Source organism: Xyrauchen texanus, chromosome 30 (assembly GCF_025860055.1).
Source record: "Xyrauchen texanus isolate HMW12.3.18 chromosome 30, RBS_HiC_50CHRs, whole genome shotgun sequence".
Lineage (NCBI taxonomy): Eukaryota > Metazoa > Chordata > Actinopteri > Cypriniformes > Catostomidae > Xyrauchen > Xyrauchen texanus.
This window is the reverse complement of record NC_068305.1, coordinates 8374177-8396289: the sequence shown is the minus strand read 5'-3', so window position 1 is coordinate 8396289 and position 22113 is coordinate 8374177. Positions and strand designations below refer to the sequence as shown.

The 22113-nt window shown below is 37.0% G+C and overlaps 1 protein-coding gene across 1 annotated transcript in view; it reads left to right on the top strand.

Moving 5' to 3' along the window:
• The window catches only part of LOC127624133 (centrosomal protein of 128 kDa-like), a 74026-nt gene extending 57015 nt beyond the window's left edge, over positions 1–17011 (top strand). The window contains exons 20-24 of the mRNA XM_052098812.1: positions 5243–5266; positions 8024–8101; positions 8187–8300; positions 14566–14674; positions 16130–17011. Of these exons, the coding sequence (XP_051954772.1) occupies positions 5243–5266; positions 8024–8101; positions 8187–8300; positions 14566–14674; positions 16130–16233 (429 nt within the window). The 3' untranslated portion in view covers positions 16234–17011. The remainder of the gene's footprint in view (positions 1–5242; positions 5267–8023; positions 8102–8186; positions 8301–14565; positions 14675–16129) is intronic.
• Positions 17012–22113: the final 5102 nt, after the last annotated feature.

Here is a 22113-nt window from a genome sequence, read left to right as displayed (position 1 = left end):
AGAACAGAGGAGGCATATGAATCAATGTCCGTGTGGGAGTCATGGGCGGCCTGAGTTTGCAAACACGCTCCAGTCAGTGTTTCCAAAACACTGCTGAAGTGCCGAGTCAGCTCCCTCTGGCCACACTTTGACTGTCCTTATTGTTGGTTTCACCTGATTGATGAGTGATAAATACTTGGGCAGAAACAAAGAGAGGTGATCTGAGTGTCCTAGATGGGGGAGGGGAGCAGCTTTGTATGCATCAGCTATATTTGTGTAGACTTGGTCTAAAATCTTTCCTCCTCTTGTGGGGCATGATACATTTTGATGGAATTTAGGCAGTACAGTCTTTAAAGTTGAGTGGTGGAAGTCACCTGTGAAAATATTGGCTGCCTTGGGATGCAGAGTTTGTTGTTTACTGATAGCAGAATGCAGTTCTTTCATGGCAATCTTAGCATTAGCATCCAGTGGTATGTAGGCTGCTGTTACTACAGTTGATGTAATCTCTCTGGGCAAATAGAAAGGTCTACACTTAACCATGAGATACTCAAAGTTAGCTGAGCAGTGACTCTCGGTGATGGTGGTGTCCGTGCACCACGTTTTGTTAACATAAATGCACAAACCCCCACCTCTGGTCTTACCGCAGTCATCAGCTATTCTGTCTGCACGGAGGAGGCAGCGTCCAGCTAGCTCGATAGCGCTGTTGGGTATTCCGCTGTTAAGCCAAGTTTCTGTCAAAATCATGATGTTGCAGTCCATAATCATTACATTTTGTTCACCAGCAAGCAAACATTGGCGAGGAAAAAGCTTGGAAGAGCGAGTCGATGTGGAGCTTTAGCCTCGCTCGAATTCCACCGCGTGACTCCCTGCGGTGTTGTTTGCGTGTCCGTCTGAAGAGCCCTCCAGTCAGTGTGGGGATGTTCAGAGGTCCCACTGGTTTGGAGATCTCTGGAAGTACGCTAATAACAATGTCAGAATTGCAGGAACCGATGTCCAAGAGTTACTGTCAGGTGTACAATATGTACGCTAAACTGTTTTTACCGAAAATACTTGAGATAAACAAGCATATTACCACTAATTTGCAGAATCTGGAGAGACACTGAGCATCGCGATGCATTCGCACCACCATATTTACTCCTTTATAGAGCACAAAAGTGAGGTTCTGCAAGAAAAAAAAATGTCATTAATTAAACTAATTATTTTTTGCATAAAATATTTTTTTATTTTGTTATACTGTAAATGGCTATTTTGAGTAGTCACCATTAGGGTGATTTGTGTTCACTTTGGTCAAGTAGGATCCTGATTAATCCAAGTAATCAAGTTTAATGACTGACCTCAGTCATGTTTGACTTTAGACTCCATTAAATTAAGTAGAAACAACAATATAAATGTTAATTGGAAACAAGTTTCTAAGTCTTATTCGTGTTTTGTGTTATTTTAAGTAAATAAAGTTGAATGAACTGATACATCTGTGTATATCTAACAAAGGTTTTCTAGTTGTGCTGACATAAAATGACCATACATTGAATTTACTTAAAAAATAAATTAAAAAAACTTGCTGTTTTTAAGCAATAGGTATGTGCTATTGTCAAAGCCACAAGTTTGTGTGATTTCAACTTTTCAAAAAGAATCATGTTTGCCAGTTAAGAACTACACTACCCATAATCCTAAAGAGAGATCCACCAATCAGAGAAGTCGCTGCATTGGAAAACACTGCAAAATTATTTGTTGGCTCAACAAACCTAATGTATGAAAATAAATAGCTCCTACTCAGAAATGTACATATTTGTGAACATATTTATCTTTACTTAATTTTCATTAATGTGTGCAACACAAAAATATTTTCTGGTGAACTTAGAGGGCTACATAAAATAAAAGAATAATTGTGACTTCCTAGAACTTCTTCAGCTTAAAAATTCATAAAATTAAGATTTTAGATACTATTAACTCAAACGGTCAAGTACACACCTGATGTTGTGGGGTAATACCCATAAGCCCTTGCGGTTGAATAATTTAAGCATGTTTCTTTGGTCAAAAATAGCTTATGTAGACATCTATTTAGTAGCCATTAAGAATTCATAGAGATTTGAGCATTATTGAGATATATATATATGTTAGGGCTGTCAATCAATGAAAATTTTTTATCGAATTAATTTAATTGTGTCCCGATGAATTAATCGCATGTACAAATATTTGCTGAGAAAGCCCCTCATATAACAATAATTCAGTATATAATGATGAAATAATCATACATGGTTATCTTTAAATATTTAAAAATGAGATAAAATATACAGATAATTAAAATGCATTACATTCTTGTAGCAGAAGAGTTCATCATTGATAAGACAATACAAAAGCGGCTTTAGAATACAATGTATTGTTTACTACCATATTATTGAACATAAGCCAATCATTGGCATACAGTTCACAGCAATCCATTACACAAGTGAATTTGTCAATCAGTTGGAGATTTATTATGAGGGCTTGTTTAAGGACCTGTCAATTTACACCTACGTCAGACGTCTCTGGTGTGTTGCATCATAAACATAAAATGTTTAGGTCACTGTGTCAAGTTAAATATAGTTTAATACTCAATCTTTAAACACATCTTGAGATTCCTTAGTTCACATTTGCACACCTTCAAGTGTTTTGAACTTAAGAACGTTTTTTTTTTTTTACTGTAAATTACTATTTTGAGTAGTCACCATTAGGGTGATTAGTGTTCCCTTTGGTAAAGTAGGATCCTGTTTAATCCAAGTAATCAAGTTTAATGACTGAACTCATTTAAATTTAAATATAATTGGAAACAAGTTGCTAAATCTTATTTGTGTTATGTTCTTAAGTAAATAAAGTTGAATGAACTGATACATTTGTGTATATCTAACCAAGGTTTTCTAGTTGTGCTGACATAAAATGACCATACGTTGAATACACTTAAATAGCTTGATGCAAAAATGCCACATATATTTTTTAAGTAAATCAACACATCATTTTATTTCAGTGTGTCACCTTGGATACAAATCATTGCAAAAGAGTTTGTTGTTTTCGAATAGATTACGTCATTCGCAATGTTTCCTAGGATGAGTAGTTTAGTTACTCGAACACAAATTTAAGTACACAAGCTGCTTCCGAAATAGTGTACTGTCAGAGTATGTACTGTATTTGATGTAGGACACAATTCTTGGACAGAAATAAAGTACATTTCTTAGATATGCAGACGAGCCGTATACATGTAATACAATTTTATTTCTACAGCAACTTTCCAGAATAATAATAATAAAACATATAAGACAAATAAGAGCATAAAATTAAAAACATAAAACATTCTAAAGGCTCATCAACACCATTGTCATTGCTCTGCTCGAAAGCCAAATAAAAAAAAAAAAATCTTAAAATGAGATTTAAAAGTCACTGTAGTAGGTGAGGATCTAATTGTTAAAGGAACACAGTTTCAAAGTTTGGGAGCAACAATAGAGAAGGCACAATCACCTTTAGATTTCAATCGCGAATGGGGGACAGACATGAGCATTGAAGCACTATTGAAGCTAGGGCTGGATATTGATACAGATTACACGATTAAATTTGATTCTGATTCATAAGCTATTTCGATTTCATATCGATTCATATGGGTTTATTTCAGTTATAATGTCCCTTTTGCTGACATATAAAATATATTATCTCGCATCTAATGCTGTTAATTATACAGCGGACCTTTTAACTTGGTATGTTAGAAAAATATTACATTTACAAATTATATTTGATTATTTTTCATCATTTTGGTCACATTTTGACTTTTTTTTAAATTAACAAATAAATAGGATTCAATCAATAAATAGGATTTTATATTTTATATATTATTTTTGTTACATATTTATTGTTAAATTGCATAATTTGTACTATTTACAAGTATTTATATTGATTTGTTGAATGCGTGCTAAAACCCGTACTGTCTCTTTAACAAAAATTGCATTTCTGTAAACATCGCCTTTAAATGAGCTCATGTTAACTGGAGAGGACTCGAATGGCTTTACCTTATCTGTGCGATGCCTGATTAGAATTAAATGAATTTTTTTTGTAGTTGTTTTTGATCAACATCTGACTGTAAAGAACAGAAAGTGTATTAAAAGAGACCGTATTCAATGACAAATGGGTTGTGTGGATCCCGTCATTGGATTTACCGTTTTTAAAAAAAATCCAATGTTTTAAGTTGACGTCTCCTAAGCTCCCATTGAAGTGCATTTCAGAATCTTGCTGGAAATGGAGGTTATCCAGGTATGCCTCCCTTACTCTTTTATGAATACTGAGTATTCAGATGTATTACCCCATTAGCATACTATGTATATAGTATGAAAACATGCATATTCTGACATAGCCACAGTTTTTATACCTTTTGTCTTTTTTTTTTTTTTTTTTTTCCAAATACCTTTTTAGCTTCAAATGAAAGATTGCTAGCTTGTAATTAATTTTGTAATTCACAAACTTTAGTGGGCTCGCTTTAAATAAAAGGGTTTTAAGGTATGATGATTTCCTTGTGTTAAATATTCTATAAATTACATTTATATATAAATGTGTATTACACTTGTTTGCATCTGTCTAGCCTAGACCATATGACATTCATATAAATTACCATTCTTGAATTTGCTGATAACTAGTCAGAGCCACATGTGGACAGCATTAGCTTAACATTTATTACTACTTTAAAAATGTTGTTGTGTCCGCCTACTGTATTTATAAATATCATAAATGTGTGGCTATTTGTGCATTTATTTTAAGTCAATCTCTCAACATTTGTCAGATAGCAAATTTGTTAGATTAGATGTATTTGCCATCATAGAAAATCAGAGCCTAAGATGCACTCACACATACTGTAGACGGGCACACACAATTCACTCTGTAGTTGGCAGTTCACCTCAATAACCTTCACATGTTCCTGTGCGTCAATCGTCCTTCATGGGCCACCCATGTAATCTCACTCCTGTTTGTCTTCATGCCTTCAATGCATTCGGAGCATCTGCAGTGCTGCTGTACAGAGGCACCTGCTTTCCTGCCTCTGTTGTGAAGCAGTCCTCTGGATGAGGTTCAGGAGAAACCAGCAGCATGCAGCCACACAATAGGACACAGCATCAGTAATTATACTTGGCCCTGGATTCCTCCCAGCTGCTGCTTTTGACTGACAGAACAGTGCTTCCTGTGTGTCAAGTCAAAGTCACCTCTGCTTTGTCTTGTTTTTTTCACCTCTCTCTCTGTCCTTTTTTTTTTTCAGGACCGGATTGTAGATCTTGAAACGGTAGGACATTTTGTTTGATTATTTTCTTTCTTCTTCTACTGTCTCATAAAATCAATCATATTCTAATATATCCAATTTATGCTCTCCAAAAATGTCTGCAATTCATTAAAGAGTTAGTTCACCCAAAAATTTAAATCTTCTCATCATTTACTCACCCTCATGATATTACAGGTGTGTATGACTTTCTTTCTTCACAAGAACACATTTGAAGAAAAATAGGAAAATATCTAAGCTCTGTAGGTCCTTAAAATGCAAGTGGATGTTGATCAGGCCTTTTAAGCTCCAAAAATCACAGACAGTCAGAATAAACGTCATCCATAGGACACAGCTGTTAAATGAATGTCTTCTAAAGCGACACGATCATGTTTGGTGCGAAAAAGATCAATATTTAAGTACTTTTTAACTATAAACAATTGCAGCAGAATGCACATTCACGAGAGCGCTGAGTTTACGTGGTCTCTCATGTGAATAATTAGCGTTGCCATGTTACGGACATAATCCAGAGACATCCAGTATAAGCACAAAAACACTCCATTGTGAGAAAAGAAAGAGATACAAATACAGATCTAAACCACTGATATATAATATAGAACTAGATTGCTCATGACCTCATAACAGTGAAGCCACTGCGCCACCATATTGCTATGCCCAACCATTCCAAATGTCCCTATTGATTAAATGGGAGTAAACATTAGTCATTCAATCACCGATTTTATATCTGAAATGTGCATGTACATCCTGACAATGCAAATGTCCCACAGATTTGTTTAAAGTCAGGAATTTGTCCTGCTTCTTGAAAGCCAGAGCGAGTTATGTGGATCTATATCAAACAGGACCACCACTAACAAATTTCATCAGCGAACAGATCAGCTGAATGTAAACAAGTTCACTGAAACTGAGGTAAAATACAAACAGACATTTTCTCAATTATTTATTGTGAACATTAAAGTGTTTGTTCAGAGTAACTCGTTTTATGTTTTCATTGAAAAGTGCCTTTTTCTCATGGTCACTTGAATAAGAGCTTGCGCTCTCTCTCTCCCACTATCACACTCGCAGAGAGTGAGAGAAGCATAGCTGGTTAAAATTAAACTGGTACACTAGGTTTAAATGGCAAACTAACACCTAATATATGACATGCATCATATGTATGACAATAGCGAATGCTTCAATGTGAAAACTGGCAAATCCCGGGCATTTTAATGACCCTCTGAGGCAAACGGACATGTTGTCGCCCCAAAACAAGCAAATAATACAGCTTTTCATACTTCTTGTGGATAGTTTTACCGTTTCCTTTAGTGATTGTTGTACTGTACTGATAGACTGAACACTGAGGCAGGTGAATGCTCAGATATCGCAATCTGCGAACATCATCTCCCTCGCAGCGAATATTATCCATAACGAGCAAATTAAACATTAAACGTGATTGTCACTAGAGGGTGATATTCAGCTGTCGTATCTGCAGGTCGGAGATGGTGAAACGGGTGTTTTCGCCTGTCAGTCACATGAAAGTTTGGGCATACCAAGATGGCCGATCGAACACTTCCAGTGGCTTCACCTCCTGCAGGCAGTTTAACACTGCATCAGTGATCCAGTTCTATATATATATATATATATATCAGAGATCAAAACCAACAAAGCTTCTGTAAGTTCCTCCCTCTCACTTGTAAACAGCGTTGCTCTTCCGGGTGCGTCGTAACATGCCAGGGTGATTATGTCACACGCTCATACTGCTGCTCACCGGAAGCGTTGGTTTATAGTTACTAAGTACTTAAATATAATTTTTTTTGCACCAAAAGCAATCATATCACTTAAGACATTCATTTATCTGTTGGATCGATGATGTTTATGCTGTCTGGGATTTTTTGAGCTTCAAATGTCAGATCACCATCCACTTGCATTTTAAGGACCTACTGAGCTGAAATATATTTCTCTCTTTCTTCATGTGTTCTAGTGAAGAAAAAGTCATACACACCTGGGATATCATGAGGATGAGTAAATTATGAGAGGAAAAAAAAATAAATAAATTTAAACCGAATATAACAGTGGAGGTTTTTGGCTTATCATATGTGTAGTCTATATTTTTCTGCCTTGTAAGCAACTATAAGCTACGTTTTCTGAGCTTTCCTACAGAATATTCTATCTGCTAAATTGCTGAAATGTTCACACCTCACTAAACTATTTGCAAAAGCCAAACGATTTCTGTTGAATGTCTGAATTACCAATCATTACTTGGCAAAGAAATATGCAGCCGTTTGTTAAAGGTATTGATGCCTGTATTGACTTGGCAGTATTTAAGCCGTTTGAAAAGTAAGCTATCTGATGCCTACCCCATCAATCACCATTATGTGCCAACGAACATTTAATTAGCTCCTGAAAATGTTTAGCCTTTACTCACAGCTCAGTCTATTTACATAATTTTTGCTTAGCACAAAAACACGCTAGTGTCAGGAATTGACCCTTACCTCTTTTTGGGAGATAAATTCATTCAAGTGAGGTTTCAGGTTTATGAGTTTTTAAACAAAGGACAAAATATTTCTGGGGTTAAAGAAATAGTTCACCCAAAAATTTTAAAATCTGTTCTTTACTCACCCTCATGTTTAGTGGTCTACTGATATATCACTGATATTTTTTTCCTGTTTGGCCGTTTTTTTTTCCTCTTGAGGCTGCCAAAAATCATCTGCTTGCATGTGAAGCAAATATAGTGCTAAATATGAGTTTATGTATTTTTTTAGCAATTGTATTAATTCTTTTTTCCAGAGCACCAGACTGGCCTTGGACCATCTAGAGTCGGTTCCTGAGAAACTCAGTCTACTTGAAAACTTCAAGGATCTTGAGGTTAGATCATAAGTGATGTTTTGGTCCAGATGGGGCTTATCGCTGAAGCAGGTATTATTGTTATGTTTGGCCTGTGTGCTTTCAGGAGTCACAGCGGCAGAGAGAACTGGTGGAGCAGCGTTATGCCAAATACAAGGAGATTGTTGGTGGCCTACAGCATCAGCTTGAGGAATCTAAGAGGATGATTCAGGAATACAGGGTATGACACTAAAGGATCAATTAGCCTGGCAGTCTTGTCATGCGCATAAAGGGGAGATCACCAAAAAATAAAAATTCTGTCATTGTTTACTCACCTTTTTAAACCATGCTGGCTTAGGAGTGCATAATGGATTTAATTTCCAGAACAACAGTTTGTTTACATTCTGTATTAAAATTAACTTTTGCACCCACCCCTATGGTGTAAACCATAATCAAGTCATTAAAAGGAAGCCTTTCTTAATCAACTCCATGGACCACCCGAAGGGTCCGCGGGCAAAGTGAGAAGCATGCAATATCTTTACGCTTAGATTGTAAAAGTTCCCAGATATTTAAGTCACTCATTTGGTACCATTTTAAAATTTAGAATCTGAACTTTACATAGAATGCCATGTCTTTTGCATATGTGTTACAGAAAATAATAAAATAAAGGCTTAAAAACTAGGGATGTGCACGAGAAGTCGAATATTCGTTCCGCAATAATTATTCGAATAGTAAAAATTTTATTCTAATTTCACATAGTTTTGCTTTGCTGGCCATATATACAGTGAGATGCATGTTAAATCCTGAACACACTGGCAGTTATAACAGAATGCACTGGGTGGTGCTGTTGAGTGTGGACACAAGTTGATCACATTTGTTTAGCAAACTGTTCTGTCAGTATGTTCAGATGGACACTAAAAGAGCCTGTTATTGTGAGAAAGCTGGGTTCCTGTTTAAATGTACTGGATAAGCGGTGTACACTTTACACTTGTATACGTGCAGCTCGTCAGAAAGCAACGTAATCCCCACGACGCTACTGTAAACAACAAACATGGCATCAGAGAAAGATTATGCTGGCTGAGGTAAGGGACATTCCATCATTTAAACTGGTGTTTACAAATGATTATAGTTTACTGAGCATGTGGATATGCTTGTATTTCTCAACAAAAACATGACATGAGATACAATATAAACTAGAGATGCACCGATTGCAATTTTCTTGGCCGATTCCGATTTCCGATTTTTTGCAAGTGTGACCTGCCGATACCGGCATATTTATTCATATTTTTTTCCGATTTTCCTTCTAAGAACTACTATTGACCGCATATACAAACAAAATCTACCTTTCTTCAATGCAACATTTTATTTTCATAATAAAATAAATTATTAAACATTACAATTTCCCCCAAACTGCACTAAGTTACGGGATCTTCTCTCACTTAAACAACTCTGAAAATAAAGTGCTCTGTGACTGGAAAGAGGTAGAAATAACAATTAACTGCAAATGAGTTGCTTTATATAACAGATGTCATTTTCCACTATTTTTATAAATGGACCTTTTTCTCTTTATTACTCGTCTAACAAAACAATTCCAAAGATCTGAAAAACTGAAGTGTTCAATACACTCAACTTGCGTTAGATGTCCAAATATCAGTTGTAAAACTGATTGCTTGTAACCATACCTGTCAACACTCCCGTTTTTCCCGGGAGTCTCCCGTTTTGTTATTTCTCCCAAAAAAAACTCCCGTAATTTGTATGGCCCAAACCACGTTATATGAATAATCACATCAATATATTATTCCAAGGTGGTCCAGTTGCCAGATCTTGTATGAAAAGCATCCTACTCACACAATCGACACATCACACACATTTCAACCCATTTGTGACCTCAACCGGGCAACCTACAACCCATTTGCGCTGTTGATATCTGCGCAGGCTGTAGACGTGGGATGTTAAATCAAGCATCACTGGTAGATGGGAGGAGAAGAATCAGCTGGTGCTCCGGTGAAAAAAACAAAATATACATGTACATTTAACAACAGCTGGATGGAAGAATTTAATTTCATGTCCCGAAGCCATATCGACAATGCCCACGCCTTTTTACAATGTGTGTCGCACTGATTTTAATATCGGACACGGTGGGAAAAATTACGTTACTCAGCACATTAAATCACAACGGCACAATTTGTATAGTATTTAGCCTGCCTCTGCCATCCAGCACCACACTTTCCCTCTCCCGGATTTGTGTACCCAAATGTTGACAGATAACAGGCTGCATGTGTGACATGACACAAGATTAAACAACTCGGGCAACGCGACGTCGGAAAATAACCACCTACTCTGTATCGAGGAAATTTATCAGATTTCTGAACCCTTTGTCCTCAACTCTGGAGAACAGCTGGTCATCCAGGACCATGAATTCCATAATTTTCCTCGTAATTGCTTTGGTGTTTTCGCTGCTCATACCAAGGAATGATAGGAGAGGCTGCTGACTTGTGGCTGTCTCTGAGCTCTGGCTAGCTTTAGCCGCTTTCCCGTTTTAGCTTCTTTTTTAAAATGGGCATTTTCAGCTGGGTGATGGTGTTTTAAATGTCTAATTAGGTTTGTTGATCCGAAAGTTATTGTGGTGGTTCCCCCACGGTTTACTTTGGCCTTACAATTATTACAAATTTCGAATTTATGTATTCTTCACAGTGATGATCTTCCACGCCAATGACATGTTTACAGGCATGAAAACTCCTCACCTTTCGGCGAATTTCGCCGTTTTAAAAACAAAATGGGTCACCTACGTGACTTGCGCAGATCCGATGAAAAAACATTTGGGGGGTGTTGGGGTGTGTGTGATAAACTTCGCGGCTTTAAATATCAATCATCATTCCTAATGCCGACTGACAGCCAATCCGAGTCAGAGAGTACGGCAGAATTTTTTTCAAAGTCACACCGCGAATCTGACAACTGGACACCACACCGCAAGTCTGATAACTGGACACACTGCCGAACAAAGACAGTTCTGCACGTCGAAAAGCAAGCCTGAGGTAAGTTAGCTTACAATGTTATTTGCATTCTCTATGGGTTCCGGGAGGGCTCGCACTAACGTGCTTTCATACAGTACGTGACCTTAACTTGTGCAGCGATTGGTGGAAACAAATATACCTCTATTAATAATATTTAACGAAGTGACTTCCAATAATTTCCTCAGTGCATAACTTACTTGATTCCACAGACATATTCTCCATCTGTAAATGTTAGAAAGTTATGCAAATATTTCCATTTTGCTGTCATGAGTGGACGAGCCTTCAGCAGGCTAAACTTCCGTGAACGAACATGCGCGCCGAACAGACGGAGCGCAATAGAATAGGAGCGCAATAATTCTGACTAAAATATACATTAACACTAAATAATAAATAGATTTTGCTAATATATTTGTTGTTGAATATTTGTTGTTGATGGTGAACATAAATGTGCTAGAGAATTTCAAACCTACAAGTGTATTTTTATGATATCAGTTTTGTTTTTATTTTCATTTTAAGTTTAGTAAATTTTACTACTTCTTTAAAGAGCATTATTTTGTTTTTAGATCGTAATGTTTGCAATGTTAGAGTGTAATGTGATTTGACCCCTTTTTGGATAGACTGAAAGGTTGCATTCACTGTTTGTTTTCATAGCCTTCAATATGAACATTGTTTGTAGGACAATATTTACCAGGATATGAAATAACTTTTTTTGTTTAAATTAAATACAGATTAAAAAAAAAAAAGAAAAGAAAAAAAAGTTAAATACTGAGATTATACCATCGCCATTTAGCCCCAAAATTCAGATTTCTTTGGCAATTGCCCAGCCCTAACTTATGGCATGCTTTAAATGCTGAATTTCCATTTTTAGCGAAGCAGTAGGCTAATGATAAATTAACAATTATCCGTTCTGCATTAATAATTCAATTTGTTTGAGCAGAAATGCTCCCTTGTGAGGACGGTTTTTACGGGCCCTTGAGATTCTGGTTCAGGCAAAAAAGAAAAAAATTATGTGTTTTGTGTAAATACTTGCCTCCACACATTAAAATGGCCCCCATATTTTGTATGTTTTATGTGTTACTATATTTTCAATTTATTCTTTGTGCAGCAAATGTGAAATGAATGAGAAAAATTAAAATGTGCTATATACAGTATATAAAGTCGATTGGATTGGATTTTTTTTCTGCCGTGTTCTTCTCACCTTTTTTACCCCTGACCAGTTTTCATGCCTGTGTTTACATGCGGCTGTGACGTTATTGCCTGCGTCGCTGTCAACAAAGCGGACCGGCTTGGAATTGGAAAGATGTGAGGCTGCGGAAAATCGGCTAATTCCAGTCCCTGGCCGGTCGATCGGTGCATCTCTAATATAAACATGATAACTATTATATGCCGAGTGTTTATACTCGTCCTGTACGTTAACTGTGTCAGTCTACTTCATTAGCGGTTACTTTTTCCTTGCTTTGCGTGAGCTTAAATGCTTTCATTCTATTCTTTTTTGTTTTCTCGCATTGCTTGTTTAAATGTAAATAAAAAAAAAAAAAACTGCAAATGTTTTTCTCATAGCACTTAAATAGGCAAGTCATATATCAAATAAAAGCTCTCGTTCTCAGGAATGTGGCTGTATGTCTGACGTCAAAATGCATTCTATCAGAAAACGCATGATAAACAAATATTCACCAAAATATGTTATGAACTATTGATGATGAAATGTTCTCAGCTTTCCAACGACCCCTAGATTGAGCTTCTAGTCCATTCAGAGGCCGTGATATACGACGAAACAATGGGGAACATGCATGCCATTCCATATAGACTGGATGTCTGAGTGCTTTTCTGTGTTAGAGCACCTCCTATTTTTCAGATCTGTGTATTGTGATGGAAAGTGATAGAGAAAAATTATATATTTTTCCTAGTTCTTGCTGTAATTTAGTGGAATGAAATAAATCATTTTGCATGGAGATACAGCAAACAGAACAAGAATTACATGCTTACAAATTTAGATAATAAATAATCTTAAGATTGTAAACATTAGACAGTATTCTTTATGAGTTATTGGAATCTTTTTGATATATGGGGGGATTCTGTCCTCGAGTGAATATTATCACCGTCAACTAAGTAATGGTACATCCGACGAGCATGATTGCAATTGCTTCACTAATTTAGAAATATATTAATTTAAAGATTAGCAAATGTAATTCATAATAATGCACATTTACTTTGTTGATGGTGTGGTGAATTCTGTGTGGATGGATTTGAACAGGGCAAAATGTGTTTTTAAGAGCTTTATGTTCTACACCTTTATTGGTAGCCGTAAGCATTATCAGAAACACTTAAAAAAAAAAAAAAAAAAAGAGATGGGTCACCCGTACACATATGAATAGGAGAAATCGTAATTCTAATTATGTCAGTTGTAGTTCCGTTGTACAGTTAACACAGGCATTTGTTTTTTGATAGAGACCTGGCAATACTGAAACTCTTGCCTTACAGTAAAAGGAACCAGTTGCCTGTTTGTTTACTCAAGAACACACACATATTTTAGTAGGATCAGCCTGAATATTATGTATATATATATATATATATATATATATATATATATATACACACACACAGGTCTTAATTGCTTTTTTGTCTTTCAACATTCAAGCAGATAGGAGCTTCAGTTGTATGACTGAAAATAGCTGCAATGAAGCATTTGTTGATTATTTTCTTTCAGAAACTTCCAATAATTTGAAACAATTTTGGAAAAATATACTTGGAACTAAATGAAACTCAGAATTTCTATTGTGTATTATTAAGGATTCATGTAAAATAGTGGATAAGGCTAAAATAATTGTTTAAACAACAATTTCGTGGCCTCCGAAGAGATCCAGAAGGGAGATCCAACTGTAATCTTGAAATTGTCCATTTTAGCTAAGGTTTTGGAATCGCTTGTGAATGATCAATTAAAAGAGTTTCTATCCTCAATATTTTTTTTTTTTTATCTGGTTTTAGGCAAAAATATTGTACAACCACAGCGATTTTAAAATAATTAAATTATTTAATGGTTTCATTATATAATAAGAAACATTGTGTTGCTCTTTTTCTTGATTTATCCAAAGCTTTAAATAATGTAGATCATGAAATATTGAAGCAGAGGCTTCTTATTGTAGGTTTATGAGTGAACACTGATGGATGGTTTGTTAATTATCTGTCAGGCAGGATTCAATGTATAAATATTGGTGGTATCACTACTAGTACCAGTACTAGTTGAATGCAATTAAAGGCATACCACAGGGAGCGGTCCTTGGGCCATTATTATTTATTTTATATATTAGTAATATTGGGATACATATAAAAAAATAAAAAATTAAGGCATCTTAGAATTCCACTCAAGAAAAAAAAGCCTAGTTTTTTTTAAGTCAAGTACATTCAAACCCCTAGTCGAGGTGAGGATACAGGTTCACAGTTTGTGCTGGGGTCGGATCTGAACTCAGGCTGATCTAGTGCTGTCGATTGTAGGGTGAGAAGTTGGATGCCGCTTGTCGGAGTCTTCATCTCACTGGTCTCACATCATCCCTGCGCAGTCAGAGCAATTTCCTGACCAGCACCACACTATCTAACCATACCTGTGAGTACAGCACCAAGACATTACACTACATCTCTCTTTTATTGCCTCTCTGGCTATAATTCAATAGATCATTACATTGCTGCCCGTTTTAAGAATAGGCTTTCAAAAAGACCTAAAATATAGGTGATGGATAGAAAGAGCTACAGTATTTGGATGAAAGAAATTGCACACCATACTAATCTTAAAACGTTTCTTCTTTTAGAAAGCACAATGTAATAGGATAGTTAATAAAGTCGCTTAAAAACTGAGTATGGCTGTGCTCTTTGTACTGATGGAAAATACTCATGCAGCCTTATTTTTGTTCTTTCTGAGCATTACTTATGTCAGTAGAATCCTGTTGCAGAAAAGGATTCTAGGCTGCAGAACAAGATGTGAAGCAATGGCCAAAGACATCCATTTGACACATGTTGTCAGACCAATTTAAATATATGTATTTTAGGCAAAAAACAAGAATGTTTGTTTTCTTAAAGGAATACTTCACCCAAAAATTTAAATTCTCTCATCATTCACTCACCCTTGTGCAATCCAAGACGTGTCTGACTTACTTTCTTCTGCTGAACACACACATAGATTTTTAGAAGAATATTTCAGCTCTGTAGGTCCTCACAATGCAAGTGAATGGTGACCAAAACTTTGAAGGTCCAAATATCACAAAGGCAGCATAAAATTAATCCATACCACTCCAGTGGTTTAATCCATGTCTTCTGAAGCAATCCAATTGGTTTTGGGTGAGAACAGACCAAAACATAACTCCCTTTTTCCACTATAAATCTTGACATCAGCAGTCTCCTTGGCGATCGTAATTTCAAGCTCGATTACACACCCTATAGCGCAATCTAGCGCTCTGCGCGTGCGTGAAGCACTATGAATCGAGCCTGAAATCATGATTGTGCCTAGAGACTGCAATTGCAAGATGAAAAAGGTGTTATATTTAGGTCTGTTCTCACAGACTGGATCACTTCAGAAGACATGGATTAAACAACTGGAGTCATATGCATTACTTTTATGCTGCCTTTATGTGCTTTTTGGAGCTTCAGAGTTCTAGTCACCATTCACTTGCATTGTATTGATCTACTGAGCTGAGATGTTCTTCTAAAAATCATCATTTGTGTTCTGCAGAAGAAAGAAAGTCATACACATCTGGGATGGCATGAGGGTGAGGAAATTATAAGATCATTTAAATTTTGGGGTGAACTATCCCTTTAAGCCTACCTCAGACTGACGAACTCGATGTGGAATGGATTGCTATGGACTGTAGGTCAGTGATAGGCTTATGGTCAATGATATGGATATAAAACAACTTTTATTGACTTCTAAAGCCACTTTTCCTTAGCTACAGTTTGGAAATCTTTAGAGGGAACATTGCACTCAGATATATTACATGGCTACTGTCTGTCTCTCCATATTTCTACCTCCCTTCATTTTTTTCTTCTTCTCTCTCTTTTCTGTTTTAAGCACCACACAAGCGTCTTGCCAGCCCAGATTTGGACTCCAGCCTCAACCAACAGCACTCTTTCTCTGTCAATGGTGCAGATTCTGAATACAACACAAGCATGTAGTGCTGCCTCTGGCAATATTCGCAACCAATCACAGTCCACTACTGAGTCCACTTACTGAGACTTTGTGTGAAAACCCATGACTACCTCAAATACACTGATGCCCACCGAATCCTTACAGAGATGTTTTTGTAGTGAATACACTGCACACTAGTGCTTTTAGTTCTGTTTATGTCTACTGTGTCATTGCACAGTTACTGTGTAGTGTCTGTATGACAGTCCAGTTTCAGGTCATTAGACTGAGGACAGAAGTGCTTACTTTGTTTTAACTTTTGTGTAATGCCAAATATGTACATCAGATCAATAGAATATGGTGCTTCTTAAAAAGTGGTATTAACTCTAATATCTTGTGAAACTACATTATATTGTAGTCATGTTTTCTATGTATTCATGATATTAATCCAAATATTTACTGCACTGTTATTGCTTATTGTATCTTAATATCAAGAAATAGTACATACAATGTATAGACAAAGTGACATTTTTGATATAATGATTTCTTTATGGTTTTTTACATGAATTTCAGGAAATCTGAATGTGCTTAATTATAGAACCTATTTTGTATTTGTATTTTATACATTTTATTTATATAGCGTATGCCATTTTTAAGATCACACGTCTGAACTTACTTTGTGAACATATAAGGAATAGTTCACTCCAAAATGAAGATTCTCTCATCATTTTCTCACACTCATGCCATCCCAGATGTGAATGATTTTATTTCTTCTGCTGTACAATAACAAAGATTTTTAGAAGAATATCTCAGCTCTGTTGGTCCTCACAATGCAAGTGAATGGTGGCCAGAACTTTGAAGCTCCACAAAAGCACATAAAGGCAGCATAAAAGTAATCCAAATGACACCAGTGGATAAATCCATGTCTTTAGAAGCCATATGATAGGTGTGGGTGAGAAACAGAACAATATTTAAGTCCTTTTTTACTATAGATTCTCCTTGCCCAGTAGGTGGCGATATGCTGTCAGAATCCAAATTGGCAGAAACAAAATAAGAATGTGAAAGTGGAGATTTATGGGAAAAAAAGACTTAAATATTGATTTGTTTCTCACCCACACCTATTATATTGTTTCTGAAGATTGATTTAACCACTGGAGTTGTATGGATTACTTTTATGCTGCCTTTGTGATGCTTCAATGTTCTGGTCACCATTCACTTGCATTGTGAGGACCAACAGAGCTGAGATATTTTTAGAAATATCTTTGTTTGTGTTCTGCGGAAGAAAGAAATTAAAACACATTCATGATGGCATGAGGGTGAGTAAATGATGACAGAATTTTGCCTTGAAGCACACAAATAGTCTATGCTGGTGATCTGGCTTGGTTTACCAATATGATATGTGAATGTGAAACCAATTAAAAACATGGTCACTGTACAATTACGAAAATGTTTTCATCTGACGTAATCAAGAGGTGATTATTTGCCTCAAGATTGGGTGCACTTTAAGAGGCCATTCACACGGGGGTCTCGAGACATGATTTTAAAAGTTGTAAAGTCAGCCATACACTTATTGTTCACATCCCTCATACATAGAGTTGATGGTTAAGTCAAGTACATTCAAACAGAATTCAGTGACATACAGTGAGTGCAGTCATATTCAAATCACTGTAGCATAAATGAAAAACGGCTTCAGTCTTCAGATTTTCACGCTGTATTGGGGTTGTTCCAGTTGTCGGCTTTGGCTCATCCATCTGGGACTATCCTAGAGATATCAGTCTGATTTTATTTTAAACACAAACTCACTCAAGCACCTAAACTGGCCACATTGGTCACTGCTGTAACGATTGTACTCAAACCTAGTGCATCCTGAAATATCTCCGGTATTGTTCACTTACAATAGTTGGATTGTTATACTGTTCTTATTTTGTCGCTATATACGGAGCAGTGTGATTTAGAGGAAGCAGCTGTATGGAGGCTGATTCTGGCAGGGGGAACAAGTTATTGCAGTGCTCTCCTGCTGTGATAAAGTATTTCCATCGCCTGAGCTGAAATCAACAGTGACTGATTTCATAGTCAGAGGGTTCGGCTGCAATGCTCGCAGCTTCATTGGGATTCGCATTGAATCCAATCACACTACAGAATGCAAAACTGCAGCCTCCTGGACAAAATTCATCACTGTCAATCCCTACGTGCCTGTGCTGTGAAGTGCTATGGCAGCTGCTGGGATTTTCACATGCCTTTCTAGATCTTCACACCCTAGTTTTCTATTCGCTCTCTTGAATTTTATGTGAGCAAAATTTATGATGTCCAGACGGGGTGGCCTGGGTAGAGAAATTGCCCCAAAAGTTATTGAGGGGGGAGGGGGTTGTCCCTGTCCTTTTCTGCATATCGGGGCGCAGTTTTCTGGCCTGTTTAGCATAATGCGACGGCCCGTTCCATTTTACTGCCATCTGTTCGGCCCAGTTTCATGGCTGGCCCACGGCTGGCCCATGGCTGGGAAAAGTCCCGGTTCACCCTGTGGCCAGTCCGCCCCTGTGTCCAGAAGTACATTTATCTGATATATCTGTGACAGTCTGTGATTTTGTCAGAGTTTTGCATTAATTCTGCTCAATTTATTTATTTTCAATCAAATAGGGTGCAACGGGCCGCATCAAAAAAATGGCTAGAAGCTACTAGATTGCCACTATGCATATCTTCAAATTTTAATCTTAATTTGTGCTCTATGAAATGCTTGTGTAAGCCCTACATGTAAATAAAGAATAGGGTATTTATACTCATTTATTCATATTTTTTATCTTCTTGACATCCATTCAGCGGCACTGCAAAGAACATATAGATCTGTTAGACAGCTGAGTGTTGAGTGTGACCCATCACCATAATCAGAATCAGATTATATTTGATCACATTATGATGTGATGCATGGAATACCCATTACAAAGTTACAAGGATTTTAATTTGATCGAAATTATGGCACTTCATTTTATTTTGTTGATGTGCATGTGCAAGCTGAGTGCGCACATCAGGCACAGATGTGCAAGTGTTTTAAGCGCTCTCTTCTCCAGTATGTCCTCACTCAAATTGTGCTGGGAAGCCTGTGAATAATTTCTTGTTTCAACGAAATATCAGAATGAACCAGTTAATTACAGTATACTTCCCAGTGCTACATAGGACGTTCTGGAAGAGTATGCTCGGTTTGCACATCTCTGTGCACGCTCAGTGAACTCTGTTCTGCGGCTCGCACAATAGCAGCTCTACTCAGTTCAATGATGTGAGGTATCGGGACATTTTTACAAGAACAAGTACGTGAGTAAAATGTCAATCCTTTAATGCATCATTCTTTCTGCAGAGCTAAGGAGTATTCCAAACTCCTGTTGAAGTCTGCCAGTGGATGGAATTTCATATAATTTCTCCATAGCGGGCCTAATTCTGTTCTTCTTCTAAAGTCTCTCATTGGCCGCATCAGAGTAGTCGGGGCCGCAGATGGCCTGCGGGCCAGACTTCTGACACTCCTGATGTAAGGTTTGTAGCCAACTGGTAATTTATAGCTAAATTTCAATCGATGGATTGATTGAACTCAAAAGAGCGATTCACAATTGTTTATGAATCCGATGTTATCAGGGTTCCCACTTTCACCAACAAATTTCCAAGACTTCTCCAGGCAATTGTGATTACTGAAAACCGATTTTTAGAAATCCTTTTATTCCGAACAATTTGATAATGAATAATTTAGCCCGATTTGTGAAACATTTCTTCTGTTTCACAAATCGGGCTAAAAAAAAAGTTGTCCCTTAACCTTGACTTTTCCAGGTCTTTTGAGATTTCATCCATTTCCAAGCCTGGAAAACACTGTTTTAAAGTTCCCCGATATTTCCAGGTTTTAGACAGTGGGGACTGTCTTTTTTACTTTCTATACCAACATAATCCCACGGGAAGTTGTCATGTTGATTCAGAGAGTTCTGGTACCCTGGGATCGGCCGCATTATGCTGACTCACCGACAAGCATCGGCGTCAACAAGGTATCTCCTATTAGACGTTTTTGCATTGGCTCCAGCATGTTTGCCTTTCCCTGTGCCGCTACGAGAAGGACGTTCGGTCAACAGTGTGGGTTTAAATCCTGCATTAAACCAGGAAGTATTGCATTTGCACAATCAGTGTGGTGCACGATTCGGAGGTTGCATTTTTCCCTCTAACATACATTTTTACTCCACTGATGGTTAGGTTTAGGGTTGGGGTTTGTGTTGGGGTACAGTCTATAATATATGCATTCCTCTTAACTGTATAACGCCTGTACCCTGAAAACAATTTGCTTCGCAACTCGCTTTTGGCGCCCGTTTGTGGACATTTTACCCGGAAATTGGAGCTCACATGTGACAATTCGCCAAACAACAGTTACCGCTTTGGCCACTGGGGGCATCGTTTTGCATTTCAGGGAAGCACAGACCAATTCTCAAATGGCTTTGGAATGACACGAGAGTCAATAATGCCTGAATTTTCAGTTTCGGGTGAACTATTCCTTTAAAATCTGTGTACCTTGCCTGTCAAAAGAGATGGTTGATGTCACTGTCCGTAGGGGTCTTTGACCTTTTCTCAAGACTCCACGTCATCTAGCTCCATATTTTAGCTGTCAGCTTTGATTAGCTAACTCCCCGATAATGGTTGCCTGCGTGAATGAGTCTGAAATGGGATTTGGAATAGCAGACTTTTGTTCTAGAAAAGCAAAAATGCTCATGGAGTTAACAGCGATCATTTTAGTCAATTTAAAAAACAGAAACAGTTCAGAACAATGTAGAGACAATTGCTTGAACAAGCATTTTATTGGCTGAAAATGGCAATGCTTTGTCTTGTTAAAGTCTGAGAGAATGCTATTTTTTTTCTCTTCTGCAATTCATCAAAAATCTTATTTGAATTATTTGGGCAAAATGATGAGGATTAGATAAACTCATCAGTCTGAGATGTTATTGACTTGTGCTCATAATTGTAGCTTCCCGCAATTCTGGCCAGCGCTTGTGAAACAGACGTTCATTGGCGATGCTGAGAGCTCATCAAATGCTCCATTTGGGCTCCAGCTGCAGTGTGAAGAGAAAAGATGATTGCATGCTCTCCGCTTATTAATCAACATTAGCCACAACACTGATCAGATATAACCGAGTTCACATGATGCACCGGCCATGTATCATTTAATAATGCAGCAGTACTGTCAAATAAATCAGCACATAATGAAGGAGGGAAAAATATAATTGCTTACTGCCACGTTTCCACTTGGGAAGTGTTACACTACTAAATGACAATGTGCAATCTATTAATCAGTTTCTTTCAAGACACTCATTGCTTTATTGATTATTGGGCTGCCCTATTGTGTGCCATCAATAATGTGGTCAGAGTTACTTAACCAGTTAATAAAGATTTGTAGCCCATCACCACTTTCTATGTTCTCTTGGTGACCACATAAAAATGTGCATTATACAATTACTATAGAATACCTTTATATGCATATATGCTCTGCATTGGCATTAGGATAGAACTGGTTGGTCCATTCAAAGGGTTTTAAGAACAGATTATGTTGTGTCTAGAATGGTAAACTCTGTCAGTACTTGAAGTTTGGCTAAAATAAATGTGGTGAAAAGGAGTTAAGCATACATACCACATTTGTATTCGGCTTAATTCACCTCTTGAGTGGGAGATATTGGTGACCATTATCATGACTATGGGTTGCATATCAACTAAGACACACACATTATAAATTAATACAGGGATTTATTACTAAGCTTAGAGGTTTTAAGGATGACAAAGTTAAGCTTAAATAACAGCATGTATTATTCACATCCACTACAAGGGATACACAATATATCAGCTGCCGTTATATCATTTGCCAATAACCAGGAAAATCTAAATACTATTATTATGCCATAAAGTGCATGTATAATGTATCA